Source organism: Borostomias antarcticus (genome assembly GCF_949987555.1).
Source record: "Borostomias antarcticus genome assembly, chromosome: 1".
NCBI classification, from domain to species: Eukaryota; Metazoa; Chordata; class Actinopteri; order Stomiiformes; family Stomiidae; genus Borostomias; species Borostomias antarcticus.
Window position 1 is genome coordinate 35,200,257 of NC_140234.1, and position 17,365 is coordinate 35,217,621.

A 17,365-nucleotide genomic window follows, 5' to 3' on the forward strand; every position below is an offset into this window, starting at 1 on the left:
TGTCAATTCTAAAATAGACTTAAAAATACTTTTATTAGTCTATTATGAAGTATCTAGCCCATATTTACTGCTCTGTATATGTCAGCCAATAGACAAACATTTTCCAGGAGCTTGCTTGATCTTCTCATTGAGAGAGGTCAGGGAAGAATTCTTACAGCTCATTTTTCTGGCCCCAGGTTGAAACAGTTTTTTTGCTTCCCTCTGGAATATGTAGGGGTGGGACCTATACCGCGAAAAAAAAATGCTGTATATATTGTTGCATGCTAATAAATGGGTCAAATTTGACTAAAGTGATCTCGACTGAAAGAATGTTAACGTCCATATGCCTTTTTCCAAGTGAATCGGTCAGCAGTAAGTGCTTCATACGTTTTGATCCATAATCTGGAACTTAAAGTTACCACGGCGATATAGCACGGTGAAAAGTGAACCACCTTCGTAGTACGGATAAACCAGGCTTGAACCCGAAGTTATCACGCTAACCCCGTAATCCTGTTTTGTAGTACAGGGCCCAGGTCTTCTGTGTGGGGCTGGTATTGAGAGATCAATATTGCCTGTTTTGGGTGGAGTTGGAATGTCACAGGAAAGGCAACACAATGTGTCACAGGTTATGTGTATGAAATGCGCTTAAACAAATAAAGTTTGATTTGATTTGGTAAATTAGCTGTGGAAGTTTTCAATCTACTAGCCACTTGTCCGGTAACAAACCATTCATTAAAGCAATACATCGCGATATTTGGACCTTTACAAACATGTCTGGTGCTAATTATCTAATTAGATTTACTAAAAGTAAGCTGAATCGTCCAAACAGTCTACTCAGAAAGATAATACATTGACATTTATTACCTTTTAAAACTCGCGCCCCCGGGACGCAAGCATTCAGTCGAAGTGCGCATGCTTAAACAACACAGTAGTAGCTAACTATTCCGGCGTCTATGGATATCATGCATGGATGTATTAATAGAACATGCAATGATATAATGGCGGAGGTGAGAAAACCGAAGCGAAACATCACGGAGGAAGCCAGAAAAAGAAAAAGACTTCACGACAGTGCAATTACTCGCAGAGGCTGTGGGGGCGCAGTTCCGAGAAAACCGGAGATCGCTATGTATTGCTTTAAAGCTCAATGAGAACTTTTTTTATAGTTCAATATTCACCTTTGCTTGCTATTAGTTTATGAGTTAGCAAGACCCCAGAAATATTTTTTGTGACATGAGACTGCATGAGATCTTGTGAATTTATTATTTTAGAATTTCAGTGTACTGGCTAGTACACTGGCGGGAAATTTTCTGGTGGAAACGGAAGTGACTTATTTTGCGTGTCACAATATCAGGAAGACAACAAACACTTCGCCCCGTGAATTTATCTACATGCACATAAAAGAAAGAAGACCGGTATTTACCTGCATTGAGGCCATCCTTCCAGATCCAAGTCCATTGAAGTAGCTACAATCTTCCAATTCAGTCTGCTCCACGCACGTTTCTTATCATATTTTTTTTCCCATCATTACAGCGAGTGAGTGGGGAATTGTGCGAAGTGTGGTTCTTAAAATGCAGTGCAAACTGTGGCCGGTAACGTTAGCTACAGTAGTAGCCTCAGCTGAGGCTAGCTAGCTAGATTGCTGCCCTCTGACATGATGTTAAAGCTATTGTTAGAACTATAGCTAACTGGACTGTGTTTGGTAGCTATAAATTCATTTAAAGCCTTGAATATACTTAATACTGTAGCCTGTTTGAATGTTGTTTGATGTAAACTGTGCTTTAGCTTTAGCTAAATGGAAACAGCTTAGGCTATAGTGAACACATCTGTCCAATTGATCAAATTGATCACTATAAGAGGATGATAATTATATAACCAAATTTTACATTGCGACACCGTGTCAGCCTCTTTTTATAAATCGCTCAAACCATCTTATGGAAACATCCTCTCCCAGGCTCTCTACCAATTCTTCTGCCTTGTATGGGCTCGAGGGGGAATTATGTGACCAGGAATTATTCATAATTCATTATTCAGTTTAGAAGTTTTGCAGCTCCGTCTCGTTGGCTTGTTGTGGGCAGTTTGATGAGACTACATATGAAACAAGACTGAATTAAAATATTTTTCCTGTCCTCCGGTCTTCTGTTGTGTGTGACGTCAGTGCCATTGGACAGTGGTTCTGTTTTGAATGGCGGTGCACTCACTGTCTCTCACAGGGTGCATGAGTCGGCTAGTTTACGTAACGTAGCTCCTCTGCACAATGCCTGTGACAATCATGTGCGTCGGACCAGGGCGGTTTGCCTTTGAAAACGTTCATTCCTGGTCCCCATTTTGTTTCACCAATGCCGGCAGCGACGGCTGAATATGCAAATGAGGTGTCAAGACTCCCTGTTTCCGCAGCGCATCTGTTTCAGGGACAAATTCGCTTGTGATGCGGGCTCACTTTCTCTTCTTAGGAATGAAATGGAATGTCATTCACCCTCACGCAGAGGCACAGAACGAGGAATCCCATAGCTAGCTATGATTGGCTAAGTCAATAAAGAGCTTGCCCTGTGGGGCTTCGCTCCACTCATAGAACTAGGGTTATGATGCGTAACCATAATTTTCCATATATTGCCATGTATAAAAAGACCCAAAATGAACACTGTAAGCAGATTCCTTGATTACTATTAGCAAATTATTTAAACATTTGTAGGAATGATTTTGTTTAATTCATATAAGTGGTTGATCACTGTAACCGTGATCACTATAAGTGGTTTCCACTGTTCTTGCTAGCCTACTGTAGATCAGTACAGTATTTGTTATGACTAAGTTATTGAAATAATTGCATTATATGATTAATGCACAGGCTCACGGGGCTGAAGCCCTGGGCTCAGAGTTCCAGGGGGGACCGTTGATGGGTCTTGCGCAAGCGGCAATCAATCATGTTTTTTTTTTGTGTTTTTTTTACGTTTTTCCTCCAGTCAACTTACTGCCTGTGTGTGTGAAGGAAGGGAGGGTTGTCCAATAAAAAATATTGAAATTGTTTTGGCTTGATTTGTTTCAGCCAATTAAATTGTTGGCTGGCCGATTACATACTTACGTGGGTCGGTTTGGTGCGTGATCTGCTGAGTGCTGAGCTGTATTCTGTCAATGTGGTTGACGAGTTTGTGCACAATTAAAGGCAATATTTCTACTCTCTCTGTATCTATCTACAATCTGCCTTCTCACTAAGTGGCAGACAAAAATGTAAAAAAGTCAAAGAAAAGGAAGCTAGAGAAGCTGCACTTCTTACAAAGATCACCAATTTAACGGGTATTTCACAAAAGCCAGCAATCCTACCCCACCTCAGCAGCAGCAAACAGGAGAAGGTTCAGCAACACCCTCGGACCCACAGCTGCCAGATCTTGGTCATTTATATTGTAAATTAGCTATATATAGGCTATGTAAAGAAAATGAGGATTTGTGTAGTGTAATGGGCGCTAAGTGTTATTATTGTTATTATTAGTACTATAATGACTTGATAAATTGCCAAGCAGAGGCTGGTTAGTGTTGCTAATGTTAGCTAGTTAGCTAGCTAGACTAGGTGACGTCAGATTGCTAGCTAGCACTAAACGTTCTAATTTAGCTAGCACTAACTTAACGTTACCAAGAACTAGGCCACATAGAAGTAAGCCTGACACTTAGCTTTTTTCACATTTTTGGCTTAGATGATGAGCCGCGGCCACCATCCACCCCAGAAAGCACTGCTGCTGGGTAAGTTGCCCTGCCAGTGCCACCGCCACCGGTAACATCACCAGAGGAGGAGCTGTCAGGCCAAAATCTGTCCGGGTGACATTATTGCTTATCGTTGCTGTGGAAACGTGACACGGTCGCATTCCTGACTTTGTTCACGCGCTTGTGTTTACTTTCCAGACATTCCTGACATAGCTAGCTAGTTAGCTATCTTGTCATTGATATCAAATATTGGACGTTTCTAATGTATTTGTAATAAAATATGAAAATAAATCCTCAGACTAGCACTAGTTTGAATAGAACTGAATTTAAATACTACACTTATAAAGACAAAACTAGCTTGGTTGTTCAATCATAAGATATCTCAGAGAAAAATATGGGGACCTTAATCTGGTCAAAGCCCTGGGCCCTACATCATGTTAATCTGGCCCTGTCTAATGGTCATTTATTTATTATAGCAACAGACAGGTAGCTATTGTACAGATATATTTTGAAATTTTCTGTATCTATCTATACTACATGGGTAGGCTATAGAATATTTCCATGACTAACTACCTGCAAAACTGTACACAGAGGGCTGTGTTTTATATCTTGTTTTGGGCAAATAAACAATGTTAAGCGAGCGTTTTTGTCATACTGTATTTTCTTTGCTGTGTAGTGTTGATGATTGATATGCAAGACCTTTTCCTTGGGTGTGTGCATTTGTGCTGTGCGATGGTGAAATTAGTAGGCTATGGTTCATGAAAATTTCAGAACCACTGCTGTAGACATGATCTGGGCGTGCATGTGCAATTTGCTCCAGCACACACAAAAAAATGTGTTGCCGGTGGGCAGGGTGCGGGCATTGGGCGGGCGGAAGTGTACCTGCCTTCTGTTACTCTGTGCCCCACTTTTGCCACCCCAGTCAAACAGGTCTGGACACACCCCTGCAGGCGCTTAGTGGGGAAAATAATTGTTTTCTTTAAACTACCATATGTTTGCAAGACTGAACAGGTTGGAGGAGTACCAGTATCTGCTGGATGGCGTTAATGATGCTGCAGCATGATAATATTTGGATAACAAACTGACACGTTAGTAATCTGAGCAAACCAAATATTCTGTACAGTCGCATATGAAAATCTGACCTACTACAGTAGTAATGAATTATGACACTGAACTTATTCCAACAATAATTCGGTAACACTAAAGCAATAACCGGCTTGTGAGGCAGAAAGATAATCATATGGAATATACAGTAATACAATTCAACTCTTCAAATGGATGAACCAAGCTCACTCTGCCCCTGCATGACGTTGTTCCCATAGTTCTCCCATACTACAGATTGAAGGCACAACGATGTCACTAATGAGAGCCAACTTAGGATAACAACCCTGCAGATTCTTCGCCAGGCAGAATTAGCATAGAGATTGAAATCTGAGACAGACTGTGATCACTGTCATCAGTTCTACTTGATATGCTTGAGAATCGACAAAGGTGTTTAATTTTCAGTTTTCCATCGCCTCAATCTGTTTTCAACGAGATATTGAAAATATACCTTTCTTTACTGACAGGCTGCTCTTACTCTGAATTACTCTGCCAGTTTCTGACATCACACATGCAGATGGCTTTGTGAAGGAATTCATTCACACTAAGCGCAGTAAAGGAATGAATGAAGCATACAATGATGATAATGATGACAACATTGACATGAAAGCATTTCTATTTCTGCTGTATCTCCTAGTCAGAGATAATTAATATCCATCTACCAAGACAATCTACAATGGATTTCAATTGTATTCGTTTGCCTCACAAAACCCAGTGTAGTCTCCCTCGACAGCCAACTCTTCAACCAACGTCGAGGCAGACACAGGATGAAAAGAAAATATTTTCTTTAAAAAACATCTGAAGAGGATGGGGAGAAAAAAACAGAGATGCTGATGAAAAGTGACGGCTCAGTATTGTGTTTGACTACATTAGTCTCCATCGCCGCCAGAAGATTGCTAGAAGTCACATCACTCAGCTTCAATCCCTCTATAAAGATGATAGCCACCAAAAACCACATGAGAGGAGACGGAGAGGTGATGATGCGATGTGGCGTTGATCTTCCCCTGAGGCCACACTGGCGACGTTTCATTGGATAATGCTCGGACGTTCAGGGGACAGTCGCAGACTGCTCAGCCCTTTAGTGGGAACTTGGGAGATTATCAAGGTGTTTAAAGATGGACAGTCTTCAGGGAAATGTAGGCAGCAGGATGGATTTATTCAGTTGATGGCCAGGCAGACACTCAGACAGGCAGCCAGCCAGGTAAACAGACAGGAGATTTAAAGGCCCCTTTTCTCCACATGCTAATAGAGACGCATCATTCATGAGGAAAGACTGGGACAACGAGATAAATAGATCTTTCTGACTCACAGGCGACACTAACACTTTCTCTACAGTCACTGTTGCCTTCCTCACCACCGAGCACATCCTGTGTTCTCTTCACAGTCCCCTGCAAGAACCTGTGGCTCAATCTAGCAACCACACGTTCTTAGGCAACATAAAGATCTGTCACACGCTTCCTGCATCGTTACAGTATGCCTCTTCATTTCCCAAATGCTTAAAGAAAATAGAATAAACCCTGATGAAGGCAGCATGGCTGCAGAAATGTTGTTTTTTGTGTCATGAAAATGTTTTGCATCAGAGCTTTGAGTGTGCAGCGACCCACTTTATTTTCATTTTAAGATAATAGATACAAACAAGGCATTTAATTTCCACCACAAAAAATACATAAAGAGAGGATGAGAGAGAGAGAGAGAGAGAGTGAGAGAGAGAGAGATAACAGTGAGCCAGTGTAATAACCACAGTCATTGAGACCCCAGCTGAACCAATCTTCTTTCTTCTATCATCACTAATCTCCGCCCATCGCTCTAAGGACCACATGACAGTCAGTCTCCCACAGGTGATGGAGGACATCTGATAAGCACTATTGGCTCCACTAGAACTTTACTGATCTAAGCAGCATGCGCATGATGTATATACTAGTTGCATGTACTGTGCAGCTTGTTAAATATTTTATGTGAGAATCTATTCATTAATGAATAGATGCATGATATAGAGATTTCAACTTTCATCTTTTGGGGATTTTCTGCTATTTTTATCTGTAACTGTCAAGGTTACTGTACTATTTCCCAATTTCAAATGAAATTGTTGCTTTGCAAACTATTACTAAGACTCTGAATTAATTTTGTTGTTCTGCTTCTCCGAAACAAAGACCATTTTGACAGGATAAGGTATAAACCGGTACCTAGGTAGCCCAGCGTTGTGCATCTGAGCAGAACCATAGGTACTGTAGGTTAGGTACTGCATTTTTTCCCCATCCAGTTGTTACACTGGCCTGGAGCGCCATTCACACACCAATGGCGGCAGCTGCCATGCAAGGCGCTTGCCTGCTCATTGGGAGCAATTTGGGGTTCAGTGTCTTGCCCAAGGACACTTCGACAGGTAGTCAGGAGGAGGCGGGATTCGAACCACCGACCCTACGATCACTGAACGACCCGCTCTACCTCCTGAGCTATACCGCAGCCCAAGCTATACCATAAACTCTATCAGCTTTGGTAAAGAACTATTTCAAGCTGTTTTTAATTTCCTAGCCCGATAAGCACAGTATTATTAGAAATGTGATCTCCAGATAAACATTGAACAGCCTCAGCCAAACAGGAATGTTGGCATGGATCGCATCTATTAAAACCCACAGTGATTTGTCATCTGTCTGGCAGTGTGGAACTGTGGGTATTGGTAAATCAATCTGTGCCAAATTCATAGACTAATCATCGTCCGCAAGAGGCAGTTTATGTTGAACTATAAAATCAAATCCATGTTTACTGTGTGTATTTAATCCATGGCTGTTGGTCATTGTGATGTGCTGTGTATGGATGGAGGGGCTTCTCTGGCAGACAGGACTTGATCTCCCGAGCTCACATTCTGTTTCAGCTCAGTCTGGCCTTCCTCATACTGTATCTACACCGATTTCAGTGGACGGGAGTACTTGCCTTGACAGACAAACTCCTTCAGCCAATCAGCGTAACAAAACTTTCAAATCCAGTCAGAAGAATGGTGAAAACGTCTTTTCCACCTAGAAAGTCCGCTAGTTCTTCTTGTTCTTTAATCTGCAATAACTGCTATTTCTTTCTGCAATAACTTATGGCTGTGTTTATTCTCATAACTTTAACGTTACAGCTCATTGATTCGGGAGTGTGTTCCACTGGGGAACAGAACAGCAGTTAGAATGCAGTCCCTGATTGGCCCGGTCACATTGTACACTGGTCTCACAAGGCTACTGGGGGGGGGGCAGCTAGGAGGCTGGAAATGTCAATGTGAATAAAGATTGACATATCATCAGGAGGAGCAGGGATTCGAACCACCGACCCTACGATCATAGGACAACCCACTCGACCTCCTGAGCTACAGCTGCTCCAACTCAATATCAGCAAGACCAAGGAGCTGGTGGTGGACTTCAGAAGCAACGAGGCCCCCAACCTCCATCAACATCCAGGGGGATGATATTGAGATGGTGGACTCATAAGTTCCTGGGAGTGCACCTGAACAACAAACTGGACTGAACTGACAATACTGAGGCCCTCTATATAAAAGGAAAGGACAGAGCAGACTGTTCTTCCTCGGGAGGTTCAGGTTCTTTGATGTGTGTAGCAGGCTGCTGCCCATGTTCTACCAGTCTGTGGTAGACAGCACACTGTTCTTTGCCGTTGCCTGCTGGGGAGGCAGCACCAGGTCTGGGGAGACAAACCAGCTGAACAAGCTGGTGAGGAAGTCCTGCTCTGTTGTGGGGCAACAATTGGACAGCCTGGAGTCTGTGGTGGAGAGGAGGATGAGGGACAAACTGAAGTCTATTCTGGACAAACCCTCACATCCCCTCTATGACGACCTGTGGCAGATAAGAAGCACCTTCAGCCACAGGCTCATCCCACCCGGGGGCAAAACTGAACAGTTCAGACACTCCTTTGTGCCAGCGGCCATCAGACATATAATCATGTCTGAGCGCTCATGAGTGTTGTTGATGTGTGTGTGTGTGTGTGTATGTATGTATGTATGTATGTATGTATGTATGTATGTATGTATGTATGTATGTATGTATGTATGTATGTATGTATGTATGTATGTATGTATGTATGTATGTATGTATGGCACTTGGCAAAGTCCTCCTCTTTGAGTCCCCTAGTTCCCCACTAACGGTGGCTTTGATCTCTTCCACGGAGGTGGGTGGCAAAAGCAAATGCAGAAGTGCATTAACTCTGGGGGGGGACTACTTTGAGGGGGACAATGTGTCATTTCTCTGCAGATTCTGTAATAAAAATGTTTTGAGAGTGTACTTTCTTTATTGTAATAAAATTGTTGAGTTTTGGGAGTTGGTAGAGAAAAGTGCCACAAGTGTGACACGCTACCCCTGCGACACTCTACAAAACAGCCTGTTACAGAAGCACCGATTGAGTGAGGTGAACAATATTATACCAGAATAGTGGTGAGATATATAGGGCAACAAAGGGATGTCATTGTTTTTTCAATTCAAATAGAGGCATGAGCGTGGCTGACACATCCGAGGACTTTTCGGTTGCACCTCGTATGTGTGTGTGTGTGTGTGTGTGTATGTATGTATGTATGTATGTATGTATGTATGTATGTATGTATGTATGTATGTATGTATATTTGAGTATTCACATACATATTTATAGAGACTATGTATGCATGTATATGTTCTATATTTATGCATACTGTATGTACACATTTCTTGCAATTTAATTGAATATATTATGTATATTCTCTATGTATATTCTGCTGTACTTTTTACCCCCATTGCTGCTGTACTTTTCCACTGCTGAAACACCCAATTTCCCCCCACGGGGAGTATTAAAGTATCTATCTTTCTCTATCTATCTCTGGTCTAAGTTCTGTTAACGGGTTGACCTCATCACATCTGGTCTAAGTACTGTTAAGCGTTGACCTCATCACACATAATTGGTCTAAGTACTATCAAAGCCATTTCCCTCGCTGTGTTTTTGGTCACACACCCACAGGCATTAACTGAGTTGTTAACGAGGCTGAGTCTGACCCTGCCACAACTAGATAGGGAGGACCCAGGCTGCCTCATCATCACTTAAGCCCATCCACCAACACGGCACTCAACCTTAATTCACCCCTGGACACAGCTGTTGCTACTACACTACTGCTGAGCTTATATAAGCCCAAAGGTTATATACAGATAGAAAGGACATACAGACAGAATGGATAGAAGATGTAAAGACAGTTCACTGTGTACATTATCCTCTTTCTGAAAAGCACTTATGTAACCTGCATGATCTTCTCTAAAGATAATACCTGCATAATAAAATTATGCAAAAACATATTTTCTGAAGGTGTGCATTACTTATACACATAAAGAGGTTTTTAAATCATTATTTACAATTACATCTAAATTAATTTTGTGATACAAGCTGTTAGGAGAAGCAGCTGTGCAGCTGAGATTGAGATTAGCAGGAGAGCATTATCATAGAGTTCAGATCAGAATCACATCCAGTCTGTTCGACAGTAGAGGAGTCCCTGTTCTCATCCAGACAGACACACACACACACACACACACACACACACACACACGCAAATACACATACACGCACGTACACCAACTGACTATTGATCTCCGATCAGAGTCCAAATTCAAAATGACAAAATGTGGCTATTGAAGGGAGAGGAAAAAATGATGAATGAAAATCAACACATCTTTTCTGGCTGCAATGCGAATGGCAACTGGCAGAATTGGAGACTTGAACACAGACAGTTGAGCTGGGTTAGAGTGCCCTTTCCGTCATGCACAAGTCATGAAAGTCCAGCCAAAGAGAGAGAGAGAGAGAATAAGAGAGAGAGTGTGTGTGTGTGAGAGAGAGAGAGAGAGAGAGAGAGAGAGAGAGAGAGAGAGAGAGAGAGAGAGAGAGAGAGAGAGAGAGAGCGGGAGAATGAGGATTACCATCAAATGGGTTGCCACAGCAACAGCCAAACCTCCCCGTGCACCACCTCTTTCTTCAGTAGCCAGCATAAGTGTGTGTGAGTCCTCCTGGGTGCTCAGTCCTCAGCCCAGAGCGAATGGAAGGACAGAAAGAGAGCATGATACAGAAAAAGAGAGATAGAGAGATGGAGGGGAGGCAGAGAGGAGATGGGGGAGAGAGGGAGGGAGAGAGAGGGGGAGGGAGAGAGAGAGAGAGAGAGAGGTAGAGGGAGGGGGGGGGGGGGGGGGGGCTAACGCTTCGGCTTCAATCAGCCGCCTGTGTTTGCCAACAGCTGCAGCCCTCCACCCCTCAGAGGACCTGGGGCTGGCAGGGTCAATCCAATCAAGGCTTCGGCGTCCTCCTCGTACCGACAGAGAGGAGAGGTCAGCCTTGAGATAGAAGCCAGGCCAGACGCACACCTGAATGAATTAATACTGTATGCTGCTCTGCTGCCAACAATCCAGGATCGTTTTAGCTAGCCTGGCAAACATACTCTTGGCGAGTACCCGCCTAGTTCATGACCCAGGTTCTGGTTCAAGTCCCGTTCTTTACACTAAGAGGGATGGTTTGCAGATCCCATTGGAGAGAAAAGCTTAGAGGTCACAGTCTCTACTCAAATGGAAAATCGGTCTAACGCTCTCTGGTGTTTAGACTAGGCTAGAGTATAACGCACACACCATGGTGTTTAGGATAGAGCAGGGGTCTCTATCTGCGGCTCCAGAGCCCTCTTTAGCCCCTCCCCGGTGGCTCCCTGGCTCTCATATATATATAATGAATGAATAATGGTTCTTTTTGTGAGTCAACCTCTCTGATTTGCCTGAGAAACACTTGACGTGATGCGAGTCACTGAAGTTTAACAAAGCGAACATTAACATCACGGCTAGCTGTCTTTTTTTTTGACAGGGAGTGAGAGATAATGAAGAGAGATAATGAAATATTTTCGGTTCATTATAAGACTGTGGCAGACATAATGGGAAGCATTGTAGCTACATAAGGGGCCTAATGTAACCACCGTTTTGAGTCTGTCTTCTGATGCTAGTAACTATGTAGGCTAGCTGTGTTGCGGTTCTGAAATAAATGCCCATTGTTGGCATTCAAGTTAGCTAACTAGCTAAAATAGCAGCAGGCAAGCTAATCCAGCACAAATTGGAGCAAACACATTCACCACAATGCAGGAAATTAAGTGATTGATCCTCAAAATGTCCTAGGGGTGGACCCCCCGGGTGCGTACCACCAGACCTGGAAAAATACAATCTTGGGGAAACACTGCCTTCATTATGAGGCTCAAATGTTTTTGCGGCTCCAGTAGAGGGTAAAGGGTACCAACCCTTGGGCTAGAATATAACGCATACATACACACATGCACAAACACACACACACACACACACACACACACACACACACACACACACACACACACACACACACACACACACACACACACAGGCTAGTGTATAACACACACTCTCTCTGGTCTGTAGACTAGGCTAATTATATCAATCAAATTGATAGACTTGATATACTGTTAGAATACAGATAATAAATTGCCTGCTTGGTAACTGTTAAATGTCTAGCTGCATACATAGGACTGGCATGAGGAACTGATTAGTGCTGATAAGTTACTGTAAGGACAAGCAATGACAATAATTCCAGTACCTGTACCTGTAGTGGTTATAAATGGCAAATCAAACTTTCTATTATATTCTTCTATTCTAGGCTAGACTAACACATACTCTCTGGTCTGTAGACTAGGCTAGACTATGTAAAATACTCTGGTATGTAGACTAGACTGCATACCTCCTGTCTGTAGACTAGGTGAGACTAGCACATACTCTCTGGTGTGTAGACTAGGCTAGACTAACACACTCTCAGGTGTGTAGACTAGGCTAGACTAATACATACTCTCTGGTCTACAGACTATGCTAGACTAACACATACTCTCTGGTCTGTAGACTAGGCTAGACTAACAGATACCCACTGGTGTGCAGACTAGGCTAGAATAATACATACTCCCTGGTCTGTAGACTAGGCTAGACTAACACACTCCCTGGTCAGTAGACTAAGATACACTATGCAAAACACTCCCTGATCTGTAGACTAGGCTAGACGAACACATACTCTCTGGTCTGTAGACTAAGCTAAGATTCATAACATAATCCCTGATCTGTAGACTAGATTAGACTAACACATACTCCCTGATCTGTAGACTAGGCTAGACTAGCACATACTCTCTGGTGTGTGGACTAGGCTAGACTAATACATACTCTCTGGTCTATAGACTTGGCAGGACTAACACATACTCTCTGGTCTGTAGACTAGGCTAGACCAATGCATACTTTCTGGTCTTTAGCCTAGGATAGACTAACACATACTCCCTGGTCTGTAGACTAGGCTAGACTAGCACATACTCTCTGGTCTGTAGACTAAGCTAAGATTCGTAACATACTCCCTGATCTGTAGACTAGGCTAGACTAACACATACTCTCTGGTCTGTAGACTAGGCTAGACTAATGCATAGTCTGTGGTCTGTAGACTAGGCTAGACTAGCACATACTCTCTGATCTGTAGACTAGGCTAGGCTAACACATACTCCCTGGTATGAAGACTAGGCTAGACTAGCACATACTATCTGATCTGTAGACTAGGCTACGCTAACACATACTCTGGTCTGTAGACTAGGCTAGACTAACATACTCTCTAGTCTGTAGACTAGGCTAGACTAACATACTCTCTGGTCTGTAGACTAGGCTAGACTAATACATACTCTCTGGTCTGTAGACTATGCTAGACTATACTCTCTGATCTGTAGACTAGGCTAGACTAACACATACTCTGGTCTGTAGACTAGGCTAGACTATACTCTCTGATCTGTAGACTAGGCTAGACTAACACATACTCTCTGGTCTGTAGACTAGGCTAAACTATACTCTCTGATCTGTAGACTAGGCTAGACTAACACATACTCTGGTCTGTAGACTAGGCTAGACTAACACATACTCGGTGGTCTGTAGACTAGGCTAGACTAACACATACTCTGGTCTGTAGACTAGGCTAGACTAACATACTCTGGTCTGTAGACTAGGCTAGACTAACACATACTCTGTGGTCTGTAGACTAGGCTAGACTAACACATACTCTCTGGTCTGTAGACTAGGCTAGGCTAGCACATACTCTGTGGTCGGTAGACTAGGCTAGACTAACACCTACTCTCTGGTCTGTAGACTAGGCTAAACTAACAAATACTCTGTTGTCTGTAGTAAGGGTGTGCCTGAATACAGATAGGTTATTCGGAAAGGCACAGATAATGCCTTGGAAACAGATATTTTTTCTATCTGAAGTTATCGTTAGTTATCGTTATTATTCTGAGGGGGAAAAAAAAGTGTCATCCGCATTAGCCTATTGTTGATGTTGATGAGTGAATCACAGGAGACGCCACACTAATCTGATGAGACCACTGGCAATGCCTACAGCGAGGCAGTATGAGACGACACATTTTCACTTACCCATTGTCAGATAAAGTCGGAAGGTCAAGCAGGAAGTTTCTTAATTCATCTTATGTTATGGTAGGTATGGATGTTCCACCGGCAGACAGTTTTAAAACAGCGTTGCACATTTAGCAGCGCACTTGATCCGTTTTGATTGCTTCATATAGACCGTGTCAGTGACACCTCTTGTTTGTTCGGAGGGGGAGTTCCACCACATTAGCATCGCATTGTCAATTCCCATAGACTTTTTTTTTTATCCTTATATTTCAAGAATTGAGACATGAACCCAGCTAATTATTCATAAGACGAATTGTGACCTTTCAACATGTATATTAAAGTAAATGTTTAGAGGGGAAATGGAAAAAATAAGTTATGGTACAAGACTGTGTACATAATTAGCCTATTTTAACAGTGAATAAAACTATGTATCCCAAAAACCATTGCAAATGATATTGTCTCTCGCTCAAAGTTTCAAACTTGCTTCATAATTCCAACTTGCTTCTTCATAAATGTAATCTTTGTCATTGTCAAGTGTTAATATTCATGTTTTAGTTTGTGTTGTGTGTATATTGTGTTTATATTGCGTACCGTTTGCTAGCTAATGTGTTAGCTGTCAGAAACATGGTGGTGCCATGCTTCGTTCCTGATAACATTCACCGCTCGGATGACCATCGTTGCCACCGGTTCTACCCATTCCCCGAGAAGGCTTCGGCAAGGAAGTGGTGGATGACATTGATAAGGCACTACTCATTATTCACATACCTAATGTTAAGCTATTACGTGAGTTGTCAGAGCTGCATAGGATAAGCAGCTAACATTAGCTAGTACCCTCCAGATTAAGTAAGTCTCAACATTCTTCTGCAACCACACACACGGGTAGTGCACACTCTTATAAAGCAGTATCCGGAGGCTGTAACCCCCCCTGTTCACCCCGCTTATGTTTTCGATGTCTATGTTCCAGGCATGAAAGCAGAGGGTTCTCCAGGGGGGACAGGGTCATCAACAGGGGCATTGCTGCCCGGCAGTGGAACAGCTCGTCCTGATTGTCCAGAGTGTCGCTTGGTAAATTGTCTGCAATCCACCTCCCAACCATGATGGACAGCCTACTCACAGCCACCCACTGATTCTCTCCGCTGCTTTGGCAGTGTGGAAACTCTGAGCGATGGCAAGGTTGGCTTTCTCTGTCTCTCGTGATTGATAATAAGAGATGATCCAACTTTATTGTCCAACCAAAATGACAAGCAACAACACATATGGTTAGATCTGAACATCGATGTGGCAGGAAGTGACATGAAGGCATCTTTCCTTTAGGGACAGAGGCAACAGCGTCAGAAGACACGGCCTGAGTCAGAAGTCACAGTTCCTCAAGTGTTTCAATAGGCAGAGAGGTTTTAATTATTTCATGTGCCGCATGTTTTATCAGTAAGGAAAGGATTATGTAGAGAGGAGAGGCAATACACCCCCAAAGCCTTACAAATTCATCAAAGACTGTTGACACATTGAGATGAATATGCCATGATAGCATGGGACCTTGGAGGACCAAACAGAACCAGGCAATGTCGGTTGCCTGAGAACATTGATAACTGAGCACTGAGAACTGCCATTCAGACACAGCACTGACATTGTCAGGAAATGGGAGCCCTTAATGAACTGGGAATTAATTCGGTCTCACTACCTCTGAGAGAAGAACATGTGTGAGAGCGAGCAGCATACGTATGTGTATATGTCAATACAGACACAAATGATTAGAAAAAAAACACTGAGACAAACTAGCGGTTCAATATCAGACAAGTGTTTGTGATTCTGGTGATGTACATTAGCATTGTTAATCAAGGACAACATTAGGGGATGATTTTGCCACTTGACTGAGAACACTTTTTTGTCAGGTAGAATAACAAGTAGCTTCAAACTGTTGCAGGAAAACAAGTATTGCCTGTAGCCACATCCGGAATAGCCCTGGTTTCACCTCCAAGCTGTCATACATTAAGCGGCCGTTTTGTGCTCTCCGTGCTACCAGGACATAAACCATCCCTGTCCCTTAGTTCCCCTCACACTCACATCTCTGTGTGACAAGGACGCCTCATACATGCTAAATTATAGGACTTCGACTGGATTGAGCTCTTTGAAATGACATTGCTAAAGGATGTACAGTACTGGCTTTGTTTAGCTTTGTTTTCTATCTCTTTAGGGAGTGAAAAAGAGGAAAAAGAAAGCAGCAAATGGATTAAAGGTACGGGTGTTGCTGTAAAAGTTAAGTCAGTAACTTGTCTACTTTCCATATTTATCTGAGCTTACTACAGTATGTGTGGTGAATCCCTGTGATTGGTAATTGCTCTTTGAGTATTGTGATTCACGTTTTTCTCTGGCCTCCTTGCACCATGAAATAGCTTCAACTGACATTCTGAAAATGAAACAAAAATAAGAACGGAATGTTGGAACTCAGCTTCCTGTAGGAACTCAGCTTCCTGTAACCAAGCCCTTGACAGTTAGATTAATCACATGGAGCCTGGTCAGACGGTGCTCAATTCGAGTATCTTTTCTAGCCGAGTGCAAGAAAGATATTTGTCTTTCTTGCACTCGGCTAGAAGCATGGCTTCGATCTGAAATCTTTTCATTCAGATACTAATTTACCATAGTCAAACAAACACTGGAGGTTTGTCCTTGGCCCAATGAACAGAGACACTACAGAAGAGAGACTGCAGAAGAGAGACTGCAGAAGAGAGATGGCAGAATCCGGAGATAGACTGAAGGACACTGTACTGTTCAGTATAGTCAGATGTTAACCAATCAGGAACCCGTTTAATCTGGCTGCACACTACAATAGGGGAGGATAGGCCAATCATCTTGACTACAAGCTGTGCTTTGTAGTGAACTGGCATAATTATGAGCATCGTGTCCCAGCAAGTGGTATCCTGGCCTGTCTGCTCTACCCCCTGCTAGGACCTTGGTCCAAAATAGAGGCACCACTGTGGAAAACATCACCCAGAATTAAGCCTCTGCACTTAGAAACTGGAACACGGACGCTCAGGAGATCTAACTTCTCATCACAATCTCTCGGACTTAAATCCCATAGAGCGTTTGGTCCGTGATTGGCTCAAGAGAAACGCTCCCAGGGGACTCTTGTAAATGAGGTGAGATGGATTCCTAGTCATGGGAAACTACAAAATTACAAGCTATCA

At 42.9% G+C, this 17,365-nt stretch overlaps 1 protein-coding gene across 1 annotated transcript in view; it reads right to left on the minus strand.

The window, feature by feature from the left end:
• Positions 1-14,326, minus strand: part of lsamp (limbic system associated membrane protein) — a gene marked incomplete at its 5' end in the record, with an annotated part of 285,984 nt that extends 271,658 nt beyond the window's left edge. The window contains one exon of the mRNA XM_084439149.1: positions 14,205-14,326. Coding sequence (XP_084295275.1) covers positions 14,205-14,208 — 4 coding nt within the window. The remainder of the gene's footprint in view (positions 1-14,204) is intronic.
• Between the last annotated feature and the right edge of the window lie 3,039 nt (positions 14,327-17,365).